The sequence below is a fragment of the Eptatretus burgeri genome, chromosome 10 (genome assembly GCF_056783735.1).
Source record: "Eptatretus burgeri isolate ZD-2024b chromosome 10, Ebu_testis_v1, whole genome shotgun sequence".
Taxonomy (NCBI): Eukaryota; Metazoa; Chordata; class Myxini; order Myxiniformes; family Myxinidae; genus Eptatretus; species Eptatretus burgeri.
Window position 1 is genome coordinate 18,483,230 of NC_140970.1, and position 17,570 is coordinate 18,500,799.

The following is a 17,570-nucleotide window of genomic DNA, read 5'->3' on the forward strand; positions in this document are numbered from 1 at the left end:
GAAAACATTTACGTTGGGTCAGATGTCAGGGAACAGGGCTGACAGGAGAGTCCAGACTCTGGAGGTACGCACACTCGCCTCTGAACTCTCTAACCTGGGTTTGAATCTCGGCCCAGCTATAAACTGCCATGCTGGTGTATCACATGCAGGGTGATTCATCAACATGTCCCTCATACGGATCACGTAAAAATTGGGAGTTCTAGCCATCAGCATTCATTGGTGGACGTTAAACATTCCACAGCGTCCTTCGTGGAGAGTCGGCGAGCTATCACCGGCACCCTGAGCTAATTAAACATCCTCGCTCGAATCTGCAGGGGCGTTGCATCAGCGGCACAGCCACGCCCCCATCCAAAGCATCAGCGGCAAAGCCACGCCCCCATCCAAAGCATCAGCGGCACAGCCACGCCCCCATCCAAAGCATCAGCGGCACAGCCACGCCCCCATCCAAAGCATCAGCGGCACAGCCACGCCCCCATCCAAAGCATCAGCGGCACAGCCACGCCCCCATCCAAAGCATCAGCGGCACAGCCACGCCCCCATCCAAAGCATCAGCGGCACAGCCACGTCCCCATTCAAACGAAAGAGGTGACACCTTGGTAAAGCCGAATTAAAGTTAACTTGTTACATCAACCAGGTAGAGATGCAGCTTACGAGGTTAACTGAAACCAATTCATTCGGACCACATCGGCCAGTGCCGAGCATCGGCACTGGGGGCGCTCTTTTTTTACATCGCAAAGCAGCTGTGAAAGAAAGGGTTAAATAATGTTCATGACGGAGGGTCTCGGCGTCGTCGACGAGCGTCCACCATGGCGTGGTGGACCGGCAAGGATTCCTGAGGATGGGTACTCGGTACTCGGTATGACGGAGGAACCAGGCACAAATTGACGCGGACGTTTGGATGAGAGACGATCATGAAGCGTTCCGCGAGGGGTTCGGAGCCGCCGGGTACCGACGGCTCGGGATCCTGGGAGCACGAGGGATCGGCGGCGAGTCGAGGAGCCCGGAGCGAGGCTCGCCGCCCATCGTCCCCACAGTCCGCCGGCACGTCGAGCCGTGGCCTACAGGGCTCGGCGTTGCGACAGTTGTTGCATTCGCGACGCAGGACCAAGGAGTCCCAACCTGCAGGAGGAAACGAGGGCGGTTCCTTGGACTTGCAAGAGCAAGGAGAGCGCGCGTCTCCCGAAGTGCAGCGCGTCTTGTGCGCCACGTCCTTGGGCGAGCTTCCCTCCAGGTCCACTGCTTTCAATAAGGTCTTGCAGCAGATCCAGGTGCGACCAGAGCGGCCCCGGAAGAGCACCAAGGGGGTTGGGCCGCTTGGTGGAGGCCCTTCGGCGGTCGTCACCCCGAGTCCACCGCCCGCGGTCGTGATGTCGGCAGCGGCGTCAGCTGCCGCGCCCTCAGGGGAGCAGGGTTCCCGCCCGAGCCTTCAGGGCGCCTCATCCGAATCGGGAGGATATTCGACCTCTTCTTCTTCTTCAGTCGGGGGTTCTCGGGACTCGGCTCGGACGATGTTGGAGATTGCGATGCCAGGGGGACCTGAGGCGGCTCCTGGAACCGAGTCGGACAAGGTGAGTCGGTTAAACCATTAAAACCTCCCTTCGTTCAATTCAAAGGTTGCCCGTAACCAAGGAGCAACGAACGAGCCTTCACTGCCGACTGGTAAATGCTCAGGAACTGGGACCCGTTTTGATGACGAAATGATGCGTTTCGATGTTTATCGGAGCCCTTTTTGATGATTTCGTCAACGCCATTGATAACGACGACCTGTGTTTGCATGGCTGATCGGCGGCAAGACGAGCAGGAGTGAATATGAACGGCAGTGGAGAGTGTGAGAGGAATACAAATTATTTTAAAATATAATTTATTATTATTGTCGTTGATGCATTAACTTGTGGATGTAAAAAAAATTTAAAATTAAAAATTAATCACCGATATTTTTGCTCTTTCACGTAAAAAAAAAAAAAAACCTTAACAACGTCCGACTTTCATTTACCACAGAAAACCTTGTCAGACTTTATAATTTATTTATATATACAGTTTGTATATAATGTGCATGTGTGTGTCATACCTACTTGGTTGTAACCTCCAGTTAGCATTAATTTTATTGATTACTAGACGACCCGTGAACCCGTTGTGACAGCGGTTGATGGAAAAAAGTAAAAAAGACAATTTTAATGTTGTTTTGTGGTCAAACTTTAACTTGAAGAAAATTTGAGCATTTACCTCAGGAATCATCGTTCGGCCAACCGGTTTCTCGAGGTGTATCAACACATTCTCCATGGTTTGTCCTTGTGCTTTATGGATCAGCATACCAAAACTTGACTGAATCGGGCACCGGGCACCGAATTGATTTTTTTTTTTCATAATTTTTTCGTTGCCCGATTTGAACGAAACTTGATTCTGCACACTGCAGGAGAATGGTAGGTAAGGTGGCCCTAAAATTTTTGCACTGTCGTGTACCGTTTTGGCTGTATTTCAGATACATACATACATACATACATACATACATTTGTGTGTATATATATATATATAAAGATGAGAGTTTTAGTAATATATAGATAGATGTACACAAGTATGGGTTTAAAAAATAAAATAAAAATATTCCACGCACCATCCTCCTCCTCCTCCCCCCTCCCTTTTCTATTATCCTTCATAAATTCTACTGTCCTCACTTCCCCTCCTTTACCCCCTTTACTTTTCCCTACTCCCTCTTTACCTTCCCTTACCATCCCCCTACCCCCTCTTTACCTTCCCTTACCTTCCCCTTAACTTCCCCCACTGCCTCTTTCCCTCCTCTTACCTTCCCCTACGCATTCTTTACCTTCACGTATCTTCCCCTACCCCCTGTTTTATATATATATATATATATATATATATATATATATATATATATATATATATATATATATATATATATATATATATATATATATATATATATATATATACCCTTTGCCCCTTGTCTAATGGTTTTAGGGTGGGGGCATGCTTTGTTGATAGCTTGTGTATCCCTGGTGTGATGTCTTTTCACCCCCCTCCCTCCCTCCCTCCTCCCTGGCTCCTTTAAATCTTTTTTAATACCCTATCGGTCCATTCCAATAATACCCACCCCTTCCCGCCTTTCTCAATCCACCAATAATCCCATTCACCAAACATCAATTCAACAACCTTTCTTTCAACCCTACAGGTTTATATGCAGGGTTGAAAGCATCTGTCTTCCTAACCACTCAAATCGATTCATTCTTTGATTATTTGCCACCAACCACCCATTGCTCACCGTAAACGGTTGGTCCTCCAGACCAGCACCAAATTACTTTCCCACATTCTTCCTTCCTTGTACTTCCTCCATTCTTCCTTCCCTGCACATCCACGTTTGTCATGTGAGGTGTGGCTCTTTTGCCATGCACAGTGGAGTGCTGCGTATCTAGCATGCACACTACAGTGTGCACTGTAGATTGAACGTTTGTGCATGGGGGAGGGAGTGGTGGTTGTGGGGGGGGGGCTCGTTCTCTGCCTTGGGTGTGTGAAAGGAGGGGTGGAGGCTGCGTTGAAAGCTCCCTCAGAGATGGCAGGATTTTCCACAAGCTGGATTGTGGACACACCCCCATCAGATGTACACCAATGAGGGGGAGGCTTGCACAAGAGAGATGGGGGAGAAAGTCATGTCCTGTGAGGAGAATGAGCTCAGAGCTGGTCCTTGTCCTTGTCCTTGTCCTAAAAGCTTTTTTGGGGAGGAGCAGACAGGAGCTCTTAGTGCGGAAGAGAGAAGGAAGGAGCTCATAGTATGGAGGAGAGCAAGGAGAAAGCTCAGAATGCGGCTTGGTTCATCTGGAGCGACTGGTCCCGTAGGCACAGTAGAAACGGAGCTGCTTGCTGTTTGTATATCTTGCACGCCGGAGAGGACTTGCCTCCTGGGTCTAGACGTCTCGGAGATGCGGCTGCATGTCCCATCACACCACATCGATACTACACCCATCTTCCTTGTCCTTTCCTACCTTGCCAGTACATTTTGACTGGCACAACCCCATTTGGGCAGTGTGAGGTGAGGGAAGGAGTCGACTCCACGCTCCGTACTTTTCTTTTCTTCTTCGTTCGTCTTGCCTTTTTCTTCTTCTCAGATTGAAAGATGGCCATATGTCTTTTGTTTAAATAAGATTGCATAATAATACATGTTAGAGCGAAGTGTGATCTTCTGTGCCTTTTGCATGTAAATACTCGCTTTTGTGAATAAAGGCCTGTAAATAATGTGCTTTTCACCATTGCTTGTGTGTTGAAATAAATAGTTGCTGGTTTTTTTCTTTCAAATCTGTCTCCGTTGTCCTTTCCTCCATTGGTCCGACAGTGTACAAGTACAGTGAGACGGGAGGTTGTACCCCACCGACTGGCTCCACGCGTTAGCCAGTGTACACACTATTGCTCGGCACTAACCCGAGTGCGCACTGAGGGCATGAAACTCAGTTGATTTAGTCACCTGCTCATATAAATGGAGTCTGACTGATAACCTAGTTGGAGTTGATGAGATTAATTGACATTCGTGGTTGCTTAGAAACCAGCTGGACTGTGGAGTTCTCTCCAGCTGGTGGCCTCAGCACCAAGCGTTCGGAAGGAACCTAAGGGCTTCACCTCATGGCGAACCTCGAACCCCGGGCCGTAGCATTTGGTGTCTTGGAGTGGGATCTTTTGAACCCCCTGACACTGCAGGATTGTGCAAATTTGAAATTGTGACGGAGCATGAATAGGGTGCAAATTTCAGTTGAAAAGCGATTGTGCAGCTATGTCACATCAAAGTGAGCAGATCATCCAGGTGTGTTTTGATGATGACTATGTGGTGGAGGAACCCATGGTCCAGGAGGGCGATATTGAGAGAAGTGATTCTTTGTGGGAATATTCGGTAGGGGGCGCGGCAGAGACACTGATAATGCTCGGGGACGCCCACCCCCAAATTGGTCCTCTGGAGTCCACACCCCAGAAAAGCATGTCGGCCTTACCAGCGCCATTGGAAATGGATCGGTTAGCAAGGATGTTTGATAAAATTATGAGCAGAATGGACGCCAGGCTGGCAGAGACAAGGAAGGAAGCAAAGGCTGATGTGAAGGCCATGGGCAGCAGGCTGGAAGTGATGGGTGAAAAATTGATTGAGACAGGTGGAGTCAAAGGTGATGGGTGATGGGGTTTTTTTGGGGTGGGGGGGGTCGAGGCTCATATGAGAGCGAACACACAGAACGTATGACCAGGGGAGCAGGAGACGAGAGGGGTGGGAGAGGGAAGGACAAAACAGTGTGGAATAGAGACTTTAGGATATCTGTGGAAGGGTGAGGGATGGGATGGGGTAAACAAGATGGACACTACAGGGACTTTCAGGTCCTTGCACTACATGGATTTGCAGGAAGGAAAGAAGGAAATTTGAAGGAGGTGGGTTTGGGGTGGATTAATGGGGGGTAGAAAAAATTATGGTTTTGGATTGGGGAAGATAAGAGATGGTGGTGAACAGCTGTTTTGAAGACCAGGAGGTAAGGGTGGGTTTGAAGAGAGTGTGGAAGTTTGTTCCAAAGGTGGGAATAAAGAGTGAAGGTGAGCAGTGAGTCTTCATTTTGGTAGTTTTACAAGAAGGGGGTTGCTGGCGGACCTTGAGCGCCCTGCGGAAATATGACGGGGGGGGGGCGGGGGAATATCGCAGACAGAGCCGGGGGGCGGGGGAATATCGCAGACAGAGCCGGGGGGCGGGGGAATATCGCAGACAGAGCCGGGGGGGGTGAGGCCGGAGTGGAGAGTCGAAGACAGAAAGACCACCGACCTGACTGCAGTGAGAGAGTGAGACGCCCGAAAACTCAGCCTCATCATGGGAGATACCAATGATCCTTTATGCTTTTGTTTCCACAGCGTGAAGCCAAGAAAGGCGGGAGCACCAGTCCAATGGGGAGAGTAGTACTCTATCAGGCTGTGGATGAAAGCTTTGTATGTGGTCAGGAGCTCAGGTGTGCCAAGGAAGGACTTTGCACAATTGCGGATGCCCAGTCGGCAACGAGCTTTGGAGGCCAGCTTGGAAATGTGACTTTCCCATGAAATATCATGGCAGGTAGTAACACCCAGAATATTGAATAAAATGACTTCAAGAGGATTGTTGAGAAAGTAGATTGGGGGGGGGGGGTGGAGTGTTCCAGACGGTCCTTTCAGAGACATAGTGAGAGTGTGAGGTTTGTCAGGATTGAAGGATATGTTCCAAGTGTTGGACCAGCTTGTGATTTTACGTAGAACTGCAGAGAGTGAAGAGGCTGCTGCTTGCTGATCTGAGGGATAACAGATGGTATGGCAGAGGGTGGAGTCATCAGCAAAGAGATAGAGGATTTTCCATGGAATCGGAGAGATCATTGATGAAGACCAGAACAAGAACAGGGCCCAGAACACTGCCTTGAGGAACTCCAGCCTGGACAGGAAGAGGGGATGAGAGCCCTCCATTAAGGGCCACACATTGACCGCGACAGGAGAGGAAGTCTGCGAGCCATGAGTGGAGATGGCCTTGGATACCATAGGAAGAGAGTTTGGTGAGCAGGGCAGCGATATGGCTATTAGTCCAGTATATTTAGCCCCAGAATGGCTGAACCTGAAACAAATTGCAATAGTTTTTTTTATTAATGGATCTTGTTCAGGGGGTCACTCTGAATGTCCCAATATAAAATAGGACCACCGGAAGTTCCCTAATTTGCATAGATTCAAAATGGCCGCCATTGAGCACTTGGGGGGCTGATATCTCCTAAACGGTGCATTTTAGACCCCATAAATATATTATTAGCAGATAGGAAAGTGACCCCAAGGAATCCAAATATGTCGTCAAAATTTGTATATGATGTCATATATGTCAGAAATGACGTCTTTGGCATCATTTATATGATGTCATAGGTGTCAAACAAATTCAAATTCAAAAGAGTTTATTTTCCCTTATCATATAGTATACATCGGGATTGACAAATAACACAACATGGAACACAACAAACCCCCTCCCCCCCCCCCCCCGTCAGGGTAACCTACACCAGCACATTTCACGTAAGGTAAATGGACTCAACGGCCAGGTGACTCTTTGTTCAGGTGATCATGAGTGTATCTGTACAATACATCAGATTTATGCGGCTATTTTTACACTGTGGGCATGACCGATTTCATTTTGCATGCTTTGTGTAGTGACTGCTGTAGAGTGTACTGTGTATATGGTGTTTGGTTCAGATTGTTTGTGTGAGGTATTAGACGTCATATGTACACGCATAGCATTAGGTAAACTACTTGACTGATTTTCGTGGAATTTAGCATTGCTTTGACAATATCCTAAAAACTAATTTTCCATCCACATTGCGACATCTACACCATGGATGACACAAAGTGTGCCATGTGCGAGAAACAGCTTGATGATGGCCGACAAACGTTTACTTTTACAGAGAAGGGTGCCCATAGTGTGAGGAAAGCTGCAAAATCAAGAGGAGTTGCCATCAACGTGATGGTGGGGCAGAAGTTCCACTCTGAATGCAGACTAGACTTTTGCAACAAGAAATCTATACAGTTTTCGTTAAAACGAAAGTTTCAGGAGGAGCCAGAGCCGCCAAGTCGCCATTCTATTGAACCCATATTTAACTTTTTGGAACACTGCTTCCTTTATGGGATGTCAGCAGACACCAACTCTGATGATTCTTACCCTGTTCGAACGTGGGACTTCCAGAGGTCTATCTGTAAAGCGTACGATCCTTGGGCAGAGAAAGTTCGGGGATGTTTGGCATCTTGCATTGACCTTCACGTGGCAGATGCCATTTACCACATAGTTTGTCATGTAAACTTCAGAACAGGGAAGCAAATACCACTCCGTTTCAGAAGTGACACCAGCAGCATTATTCCACCGACTAAACTAGGGAGGCGGACAAACATTCAACTACAAGAGGCATTCCTGCAGGTCATCGCTGACCTACAGGAAAATGACTGAACAAACCACAGTCACTGATCTTGTTGATGAAATGTCAAAGATATGTGAAGACCCATACTCTCCAATGTATATGCGTGTAAAGTTATTTTAACATTTTGGAGAGCGGTTTGTGATCATGAACATAAATGGCAGACCGAACATTGTGACATTCAGGAAAGCTCAAGCGCAGATCCTCCAGGAATTTTATGACACTCCTAAAATGGACAATGAAGCTGATGAGAAGCGACGAATTATCAAGACTGCAGGTGAACTCATCAAATCGGACATTAAAGCGCAGGACACTTCCAAATCAACATACCCAGACCCAGTTCAACTTAGGTCTATTGATCTTAACTTGAAATACTTGCCAGAATCACTTCAGTTTATTTTGTCTGGTCTTTTCCCAGGTGCAAATGACCTGAAGGTTGCCACAATAGGCCATTGTATCATGCAAGCAACTAGGCCTCGAACCGTCCTTGCACCCATCCCATTTGGGCGAGGTGTCCAACTGCACCATTTGTATGGTTCTCGATTTTTGATAGACGGTCTTTATGCTCATGGCTTCTGCTTATGCTTATCCTATGATGAGGTTTTGCGCTTCTCCAAGTCTGCAGCCAAGACCCTAAGCGCAGATGGTGATGCTGATGTCTTGATTGTGAAAACGGCTTTAAGGTGTTCAACGTCTGCTTGTACGCAACTAATAGGAGAAGATACAGATCTTCTTGTACTGTTGTGTTTCTATTGCGGTGATGATTGCAAAGGACTCGTCTTCAGGTCAGAATGCAAGTGTGGGGAGAAGGAGGTGAAGAGGAGAGTCTAGGACATTGTTTGCCTCAAGAAGCAGTTGGGGAAAGAATTGTGTAGTCTCTTGCCAGTGATCCATGCCATTGCTGGATGCGACACAACATCCAGGATATTTGGGATAGGGAAAGGAGCGCCCGTGAAGAAATCCCAAAATCATCATGAGTTTAAGTTGCAAATTCTAAAGTTGGGGGTAGAGGACGTAGATAAAGCAGGAGAGAGCGCTCTTGTCTTTCTATGTAGTGGAAAGATGGAAGAAAGCCTGGATGACCTGAGAGCCAGGAAGTTCTCGGAAAAGGTGGCTACCAGTGCTCGCAGTGTCCAAGAACAGACGCTACCTCCAACATCCAACGCAGCAAGATATCACTCACAGAGGGTTTACTATCAAGCCCAGGTTTGGATGGGGAAAGAATCCAACGGATTGGGGGTGGCATTTGTCAGATTGTCGAATGCAGCCAAGCAAGATGGACTTGCTTCCTGCACCGGAATATTTGTTGAAAATAATCCGGTGCCAATGCAAGGGTCATTGTGACACCCTATGTTGCAGCTGTCAGAAAAATGGCTTAGAGTGTTCACCATCATGCACGGGATGCAAAGGGACATCATGCACTAATTAGGGGGATGTTGCCACTGATATTGATTCAGACTAAGTAAAACCTCATCATGTGAATAAGCCAGGACATGTATAGGACAGAATCTGTGGAGGTATACATTTGAATTTGTTAATGTACAAGGCATAGCTCATGGAACATATTTCAGACTAGGATATTTCCAAAGAACGTCATGCATGTACTTCCTACAAAAACATTGAGGAAAACATAAATTTAACATAAATTATATCAATGACGTCATTTCTGACATATATGACGTCATATAGAAATTTTGACGACATATTTGGATTCCTTGGGGTCACTTTCCTATCTGCTAATAATACATTTATGGGGTCTAAAATGCACTGTTTAAGAGATATCAGCCCCCCAAGTGCTCAATGGTGGCCATTTTGAATTTATGCAAATTAGGGCACTTCCGGTGGTCCTATTTTGTCCTATTTTATATTGGGACATTCAAAATGACCCACTGTACAAGATCCAGCAATAAAAAAAACTATTGCAATTTGTTTCAGGTTATAGTGTAATTCTACTGGACTCTGTGAAAGCATGTGATATATCTCAGGATATGGCTTTGATTTCATGTCTGACATTGAGGATCTCCATCCATTGTCTGGAGAGCAGAAACACCATGTCCATGGTAGAGTGACCTTGTCTGAAACCAAATTGATCATCGGAAATCAAGCCATTGAAGAAGAGGAAGGATTTAATGTCTGAAGCCACAATGGATCCCATAACCTTGCTGATGATTGGGAGAAGGCTGGTTGGTCTGTAATTGCAGGTTTCTGTTTTTGCACCTTTTTATATAGAGCGGTAACGTTTGCTGATTTACAGACAGCCAGACAGACGGCACGACGGCACGACGGCACGACGGCACGACTGATGTCAGATGTCAGAGAAAGTAGAGATGGGAGACCAGTCTTGAAGTTTGATGGCTGTTTGAAGTCCCTGCCATTCGGCCTGAGGTGGTTCTCCAATAACAGCCAGAGATATCTACTTTGACAAGCATGTGGTTAGATGAACTGGTTGGAGCGGAGGAAGAACAGAAGATATTTCCAGGGAAATTGATCAACATTTCGGAGGAACCGAACGCAGACGAGAGTTTCGGCAGGGGCTGCTTGCAGCCTATGTTGATCTCTGTAAATCGTTCGATTTAGTGAAATGGGATGCCCTCTGGAGGATTTTTGGTCTTCGTGGGATGCCACCAAAACTGATCGATCTGATGTCTGAACTCTACTCTGGTACTGAGAGTGCTGTGAAATGTGGTGGTACCATCTCTGACTTATTTCCAGTTGTTACTGGAGTTCGTCAGGGGTGTGTACTGGCCGCCACACTTTTCAGCACCTGTATGGACTGGATTCTAGGGAGGATGTTGGAGAGATCAAGCTGCGGTGCATCGTTTGTGAATGTCAAGATCTCGGACCTTGATTTCGTAGATGATGCAGTCATCTTTGCGGAGACTTTAGATATCCTTTTGGGGGCCCTCGAGGTCCTGAATGAGGAGTCGGAGCCGCTGGGATTACGGGTTTCTTGGGTCAAAACTTTCAAAATCCAGGCTTTCAATGACATCTTGGATGCTGCTGTCCTGTCTGTGTCTGTTTGTGGTGAGGATGTTGAGGTCGTGGAGAGATTCACTTACCTTGGCAGTGATATTCATGTCTCTGCTGGCTGTGAGTCAGAGGTCAATTGACGTCTGGGTCGGGCCTGGGGAGTCGTGGATTCACTGGATCATGGGGTGTGGCGCTGCCGGTACCTGTGCGGGAGGACGAAAGTCCGAGTCTTCAGGTCCTTGGTGCTTCCAGTCTTGCTCTATGGATGCTAGACTTGGACTCTGACGAAGGATCTGAGACGGAGACTTAATTCCTTTGGTACCAGGTCTCTTCGGAGAATCTTTGGCTATCGCTGGTCGGATTTTGTGTCCAACGAGCGGTTGCTGAGAGAGACTCAGATGAGATTTGTTACCTGCATAGTCTGTGAGCGTCAGTTGCGGCTGTATGGACATGTGGCTCGTTTTCCTGACGCTGATCCTGCTCACCAGATTCTCTCAGCGTGGGAGTCTCGTGAGTGGAAGAGGCCAATGGGCCGACCACGTGCCTCGTGCTTGCAGCAGGTTGACCAGCATCTCAAGGAGATGGGGATAAGCCTGGCATCTGCCTGGGGGATGGCCAGATGGAGGCCTCTGGAGTACCGGTGGAAAGTGGACGCAGCAACGTGCTGTTCTGGCACATGCTCCCATACCTGACCTGACCTGACCTGATCAACATCAAATCCAGAAGAAATGGAGTAACGTTGGTTGAGATCTGGGTCAGGAAGTTGACAGATTATCAGTCCCAATGTGTCGCAGAATACTTTTGCTGAAGTGCCATGGCAGATGAGGGAGGTACCTCCACCCAGCCAACTGGCATGATGACAGTTGAAGTCACCATATATTAGGAATTGAGAGTTGGGATGAGACAATGGAAGTTGGTCCATGTTTTTGGAGAGCAAGATGTAAATGGAGTTATCATTGTTTGGTGGAAGGTACAACACACATACAAACATGGGGTGGGAATGGAGGGGAAGCTGCAGCCAGAGGTATTCCTGGGGGTGTGGGGGAGAGAGTGCAGTGCATGGTGAGTGAGGAATAGAGTCTTTGATAAAGAGAGCAACTCTGCTGCCAGGATGAGGCTCAGGTCTGTCATACTGGAGGAGGGAGTAACTCAGGAGTCAGAGACTTCTTGAAGGAGGAAAGTTTCTGTTAAGCAGATTGTCTGTTTTGTCAAGGGCAACCTGTATGGAAAGATGTCAGGTTTGAGCAAAGTCCCTGGATGTTTGTGGTCCACACGGTTAGTTCGGGAATTTTAGTAAATTGTATTGACCATCTGTGAAAAAATTGCTCACCAAAATTTTCTTCACTAACGTATTCATCTTGGTGTCTACTAACACCTATAAATTAGTGCAAACCCAAATCCTTGTGGAAAATTCTGGGGAGCCAATCAAAGTTCGGGTGCTCAGAGGGCCTGCGCGAAAAAATCGGAAAATTAACTTTTGCCAATATTGACTTGTGGGATGTCTAACTTTGGGTTTTTTGGGGTGCTGAATTGATTCCAACCATTATTTTTGAGAAAAAAAAACACTCCTTGATCATATAAAATGTATTTTATTGACATTTTTAACAGAACTGTGCTCAATGGAAATGTTGCTTTGTCAGCTTTTACAACCTTATTCATCAAACTCCTCAGTATCTTCCTCACTCCTCTTGTCATCCAGCTGGTTTATGTTCAGGTAAGAGTTACCATGACAGATGCCGCAAGCAGAAATACACTTGACTCCTTGCTTTTTACAGCAGCACCTGAGTGAGCTGCAGTCCCCCGCGCAGTTGCAGCTGGCAAACGTCAGGAGGTAGTCTGGTGCAATGGGGCCTGTAGAAGGGACTGGTGCATATCCTTGCTCAGTGAGTTGCCATCCATAGTCCCGGGCATCCAACGATGGACTTGCAGCATCAGCCAGTCTCTAGTCTGGAGGTAAGCTCGGAGAGAGTGCTGTGCTGCAGCTTCTGTTGTCGGGGGGAGTTTCTCAGGTTTTATGCTCCCAGTAGCAGCTCGCTTGCTGAAGATGTCGAATCTCAAGTCTTCCAAGTCTTTGGAGGATTTCCCATGGAACATGAGCATGAAAAGATCACAGCCTGCTTTAATGATATCACCTTTCTCAGCTCGGATGTCCATAAACACGTCCATTGCCCTCTCTGCTTCATCAGTCTTGCAGAGCTTGCTTCGCAAAGTTGGTTTGCTAAACCCAAAAATTGCAGACACTGTATCGCAGCCAGGGAAGCTGTGCAAGAACATGAGATATCTCTGGGAGTGCCTCCCGGATCTTTCCGACATCGTAAGATGTTTCTTTGGATGTCGTGAGGAAGATCGGATGGTCTGCAACATGATGAATCGGCATAACCAGGACGTCTGTGTCCTCAGCCCTCACCTCAACAGGGGACTCCCTTGCCTCATCTAGAGCTGCGCAGACAATGGAGGTGTCGGCGTCATCGGAGCATTGCTGTACACTGATTCCATTTCTACTAAATGTCTCAGCAAGGAGTAGAACGAGCTGGGCTTTGTTATTCTTGTTATCGAGGAACTTTTCTCTTGCAATGATGATTTTGAGATCCATACGAATCTGAATGTCACATCATGCATTCTTTGTTCGTCTCAAGTGGTCATGGTCCTTGGTGGAGCTGCCATATCCATCAAAGACCACCGTTATCCGGAGGAGATGGCTCCCCATGGACTTCACAAACCGGAGGTAGCTCTCGGCAATATCCTTCAAAGTAAGGTTAGCCTCCCACTTGACATTGTGCAGGAGCCACCCACCATCAACCACAAGGCTTGTGCAGGGGGGTTGTTCGACAGGTGCCACACATGCCTTCAGGGACCTTGCTAGGGCAGCCTTGTCTGGCTTTCACAACTTTTGATTTTTTTCAAACAGAGACATCGGTTTTGGCGTCAACTCAAAGCGCAGAGCTTCTTTGGTCTTGACATCACGCTCACTGATGACAATGAGGTGGTTGAATAGCTTCAGTGAGTCAATGACCAGCTTCTCACCATTGACTTTGGGTCCAAATCTGAGGCTTGCAAGTGATTTGACCTTGTGTTTGGTTACCATTGCATCCACAACAGTTTTCCCATCCATCTTAGGCTGTATGGCTCTGCCAACTTCTTCTGCTTGATCAGCGTTGACTTGGTCTTCGGGAGTGCTGCTGAACCCAGTTGAGAAGGACACCAGAGTCTTCTTGTCCCGTGTGGCATCAAAAGGGTTGACTTCCTCCAAACACCCAACTATGGTGTTGACAGCATTGTTATCTCTCTTCATTTGGGCTCTTTTAACGTCGGTGTGGGTAGCCTTTATTGGAGACTTTTGAGAGCGTATGCTTTTCAATCCCGGAACCACCACAGATGAAACACGTCAAGCCAGGTTCAGTCACATCCTTGTCCATACTGTCCTAAAAATAAGACTTTTTTTTGTAAACAACAGACAGACATGAAATAGTGACACAAAACAGGCAGAACACACATACAGTGATGTGTTTTAACATTAATAGGTCCACTCTACGTTGAATATATTCAACTTCTATTGAGTCCGGTACACAATAATTTTATAGCTAAAAGCTCTTGGCTAACGTCAGCCAACACAGAGAATGCTACTGAGCATGAGCACAAGTATAACCGACAATATCGCAGTGGTTTCAAAAATGTTGTATGCTGGTTTCAGCACAATTTGAACAATCTGAATCAATTGAGCCAAATTACCACAAAACACAGTCTGAGATATCTAAAAATGTATCATATCAATATTTTATGGCCAGGGATTCATTTTTCCTCAAATCTAATGGTTGGAATCGATTCAGCACCCCCAAAAAGCCCCTAGTTCAACATCCCACAAGTTAATATTGGCAAAAGTTAATTTTTCCGATTTTTTTTTTTTTTTCGCGCAGGCCCTCTGAGCACCTGAACTTTGATTGGCTCCCCAGAATTTTCCACAAGGATTTGGGTTTGCACTAATTGATAGGTGTTAGTAGACACCAAGATGAATACGTTAATGAAGAAATTTTTTGGTAAGCAATTTTTTCACAGATGGTCAAGACGATTTGCTAAAATTCCCTCACTATGTTAAGTAAGAGGGAGGGGAGGATGTTACGGGTGCATGGGAGGGAAGGGGAGGGGGAGGGTAGGACGAGGGAGGAGGGGTGGAGGTAAGGAGAGTTATTGAAAAATGTGTGGGTGATTACAGAAGAGCTAGGGGAGAGGTCTGGATGAGGAGGAGAAAAGGCTCGGTGGTGATGGGTTGAGGTACAGTGCAGAGTAATAGAGAGGGAGCAGAGGGCAGTTGAAGATTGGAGGAGGTGGAGTGATGATATGGAAGAGATAGGGCGGGGGAAGGAGACAGCTTTGTGTGGATGTGACGGGGCGGGGGAGGGGGAGCTTTGAGGAGAGAGAAGGGTGAGTGGAGAGTTGGGGGGGGGAGTTTTTGAGAAAGGTGAGGGGAAGCTTGGAGGGGGAACAGTGTGAAGGTTGCTTTGAGGGGTAGGGGAGACTATGAGAGTAGGCATGACCAAGGGGCAGTAGGGCGATGGGAGACGGGAGAGGGGAAGGATGAGACTTCATAATAGTATAGTGAAAAAGGGATGGGCAGGGGGATGTACAAGAATTGAGGGGTTGGGAAGAGGGGGAGGTGTGCTGAGAGAAAGCAAGGAGCATGTTTGAGGTGTTGAGGAGTGTACTGATTGAGAGATATCTGTTAGGTTAGAATGGAGCCCACAGATGTGAGAACACCACACACTGGGATAACAGAGGAGGAGCTGGTACTGTAGCAGAAGACAGTGAAGAGGTGCCAAGAGCGGAGGTAGGATGAGGAGCAAGATGGGAGGGGTAAGGTGAGGGTATAATGGGAGGAGTTAGGAGGAGGTAGATTTGAGGAGGTGGAGGTGAATTGACACTGAAGTTGGAAAAAAAAAAAGGATGATTGATGAAACATGAACATGCATTGGAAACTGGGATTGAAATTTTTTTTAAGTCAGAGATGCTATTTAAGACATCACATGAGGGATGCAATGAAGGAGAATTCAGAGAACACGGGATGAAGGAAAGGTCGAATTGAAAATGGTCTTTTGAAGAAGAAGAAAAGGAGTGAATTATGATGCAATACCAAGAACCACATGTGTGAAAGAGGAAGTTAAAGCATTTTAAAAGACCGTTCTTTTTATTATTTTTATTTTTTTGATAAAGGTTAGGTAAAGGAAAGGTTGAAGAAAAATCGTGAAGGCGTATGATTAATGTGGATAGGCTAAAGTAGAAGGAAGCTGGTAAGTCGGCATAAGGAGGAAGAACAGTCGGTACAGGAAGTCATGTGGTTATGTAGGGAATAAGGCAAGGAGGGAAAAGGGGTTTTTTTTGTTGTAAATTTATTTTATATTTTAAGGCATGAAACAGAGGGTATAGTTGGGAGGAATAGAAGGAGGGGGGTGGGAAAAGTTGAGAAAATAAAAACTGATGGTAATAAGGAGAAAATACAAATAAACATGATCGGGCACAGATGGGAAGATTTGTTGGCCTCAGTGAAACCAGATATGACAAGACCACCACAAACTCACCAAATAGCACAAATTTTGAAACAAAACAGATCGAGGAACACTCAGTAAACATGGAGGCAACAAAATATACAGGCTCAAGGCATGACATGGAAACAATGGGCAGCAAAATGGATGTGGGACAGGCAGAGATGAAGGCGATGGGTGATGATGTAGCATTGAAATTCCAGGAGCATTACCCTCAGAAGGGGGAAGTAGGATTAGAATAGCTATGCCGACATGGAGGAACTAGAAATGGTTGCCGCCATGGGGGCACAGGAGCACTGGGATGGGGAGGGATTAGCACTAGATGGGAGTGTAAGAGATGGTTGACATGTAGTGGGGACAGCGAGGTGGAGTTAAAAGGAGCGTGCGTAGTGTAAGGGATGATGGGATGAGCACGGGTTTGTCAGTGGGAATTGGTTAGGAAGATGGTGCCAGTGTGAATGGAGGTGTGGAAATGTGAACGAGCATGCATGAAATGAATGCAGGTCAGCGGTCTGAGAGGGAATATGAGTGCAGTGTGTATGGTGCAAAGGAATGATCGGGAGGGAATGAGCCCTGCCCCAGGAAAGTCTGGGTGAGTTAAGAGATGAGTTGGGGGGATTTCGTCATATTTACAATCGAGGTCGTTCTGCGGGTAGTGCCGTGTGTAGAAACATGTTATTTTGTAGGCATGAAACGAGTGTTGATGGGCTCACGAGAGATGAGTTCTTGAAGAAGGCACCATGGGGCGCATGCTAAATTTATGTGTGGGCCCAGGTACTCGTGGAGAAGGGATGCAGAGCACCAATTGCCATTGAGGGTGCTGGGGGGGGGGGCATAACCTCCCTCAGGTACCTGTGCACTGAGAGGCCAACTAGCGATACCTGCCGAGCCTGGTTTGCCATGTTGCTTGTCTATGCCGATGACTTTGCCATGCTTGTGCCTGTTGTCCCGCCCGCTACCTGTAAGTTCATCTGCAAAGTCCATTATGCCGTGGCCCAAAGTTATCACCAAGGCCCACTTTTGTGTGGCCCCGTTCTTCAACTTTGGTGCCAACAACCACTTGTGGCCCAGTTCTTCAGCAATTGTGCCAGATACCACTTGTTGTTGTGGCCTTTACATCCTCACCTCACCTCAC

The 17,570-nt window shown here is 47.0% G+C and overlaps 1 protein-coding gene and 1 pseudogene across 6 annotated transcripts in view; one reads left to right on the top strand and one right to left on the bottom strand.

Moving 5' to 3' along the window:
• Positions 1–250: 250 nt before the first annotated feature.
• The window catches only part of LOC147018026 (transmembrane and coiled-coil domains protein 2-like), a 109,187-nt gene continuing 91,867 nt past the window's right edge, over positions 251–17,570 (top strand). For all 6 annotated transcript variants that reach the window (XR_015062225.1, XR_015062226.1, XR_015062227.1 and 3 more), the window contains exon 1: positions 251–1,568. Coding sequence is in view for 3 of the 6 variants with exons in the window: in XM_085897242.1 (XP_085753368.1) it covers positions 912–1,568 (657 nt within the window). In the remaining 3 variants the exon portion in view is untranslated. The remainder of the gene's footprint in view (positions 1,569–17,570) is intronic.
• On the bottom strand, positions 12,553–17,419 carry LOC147018027 (uncharacterized; annotated as a pseudogene).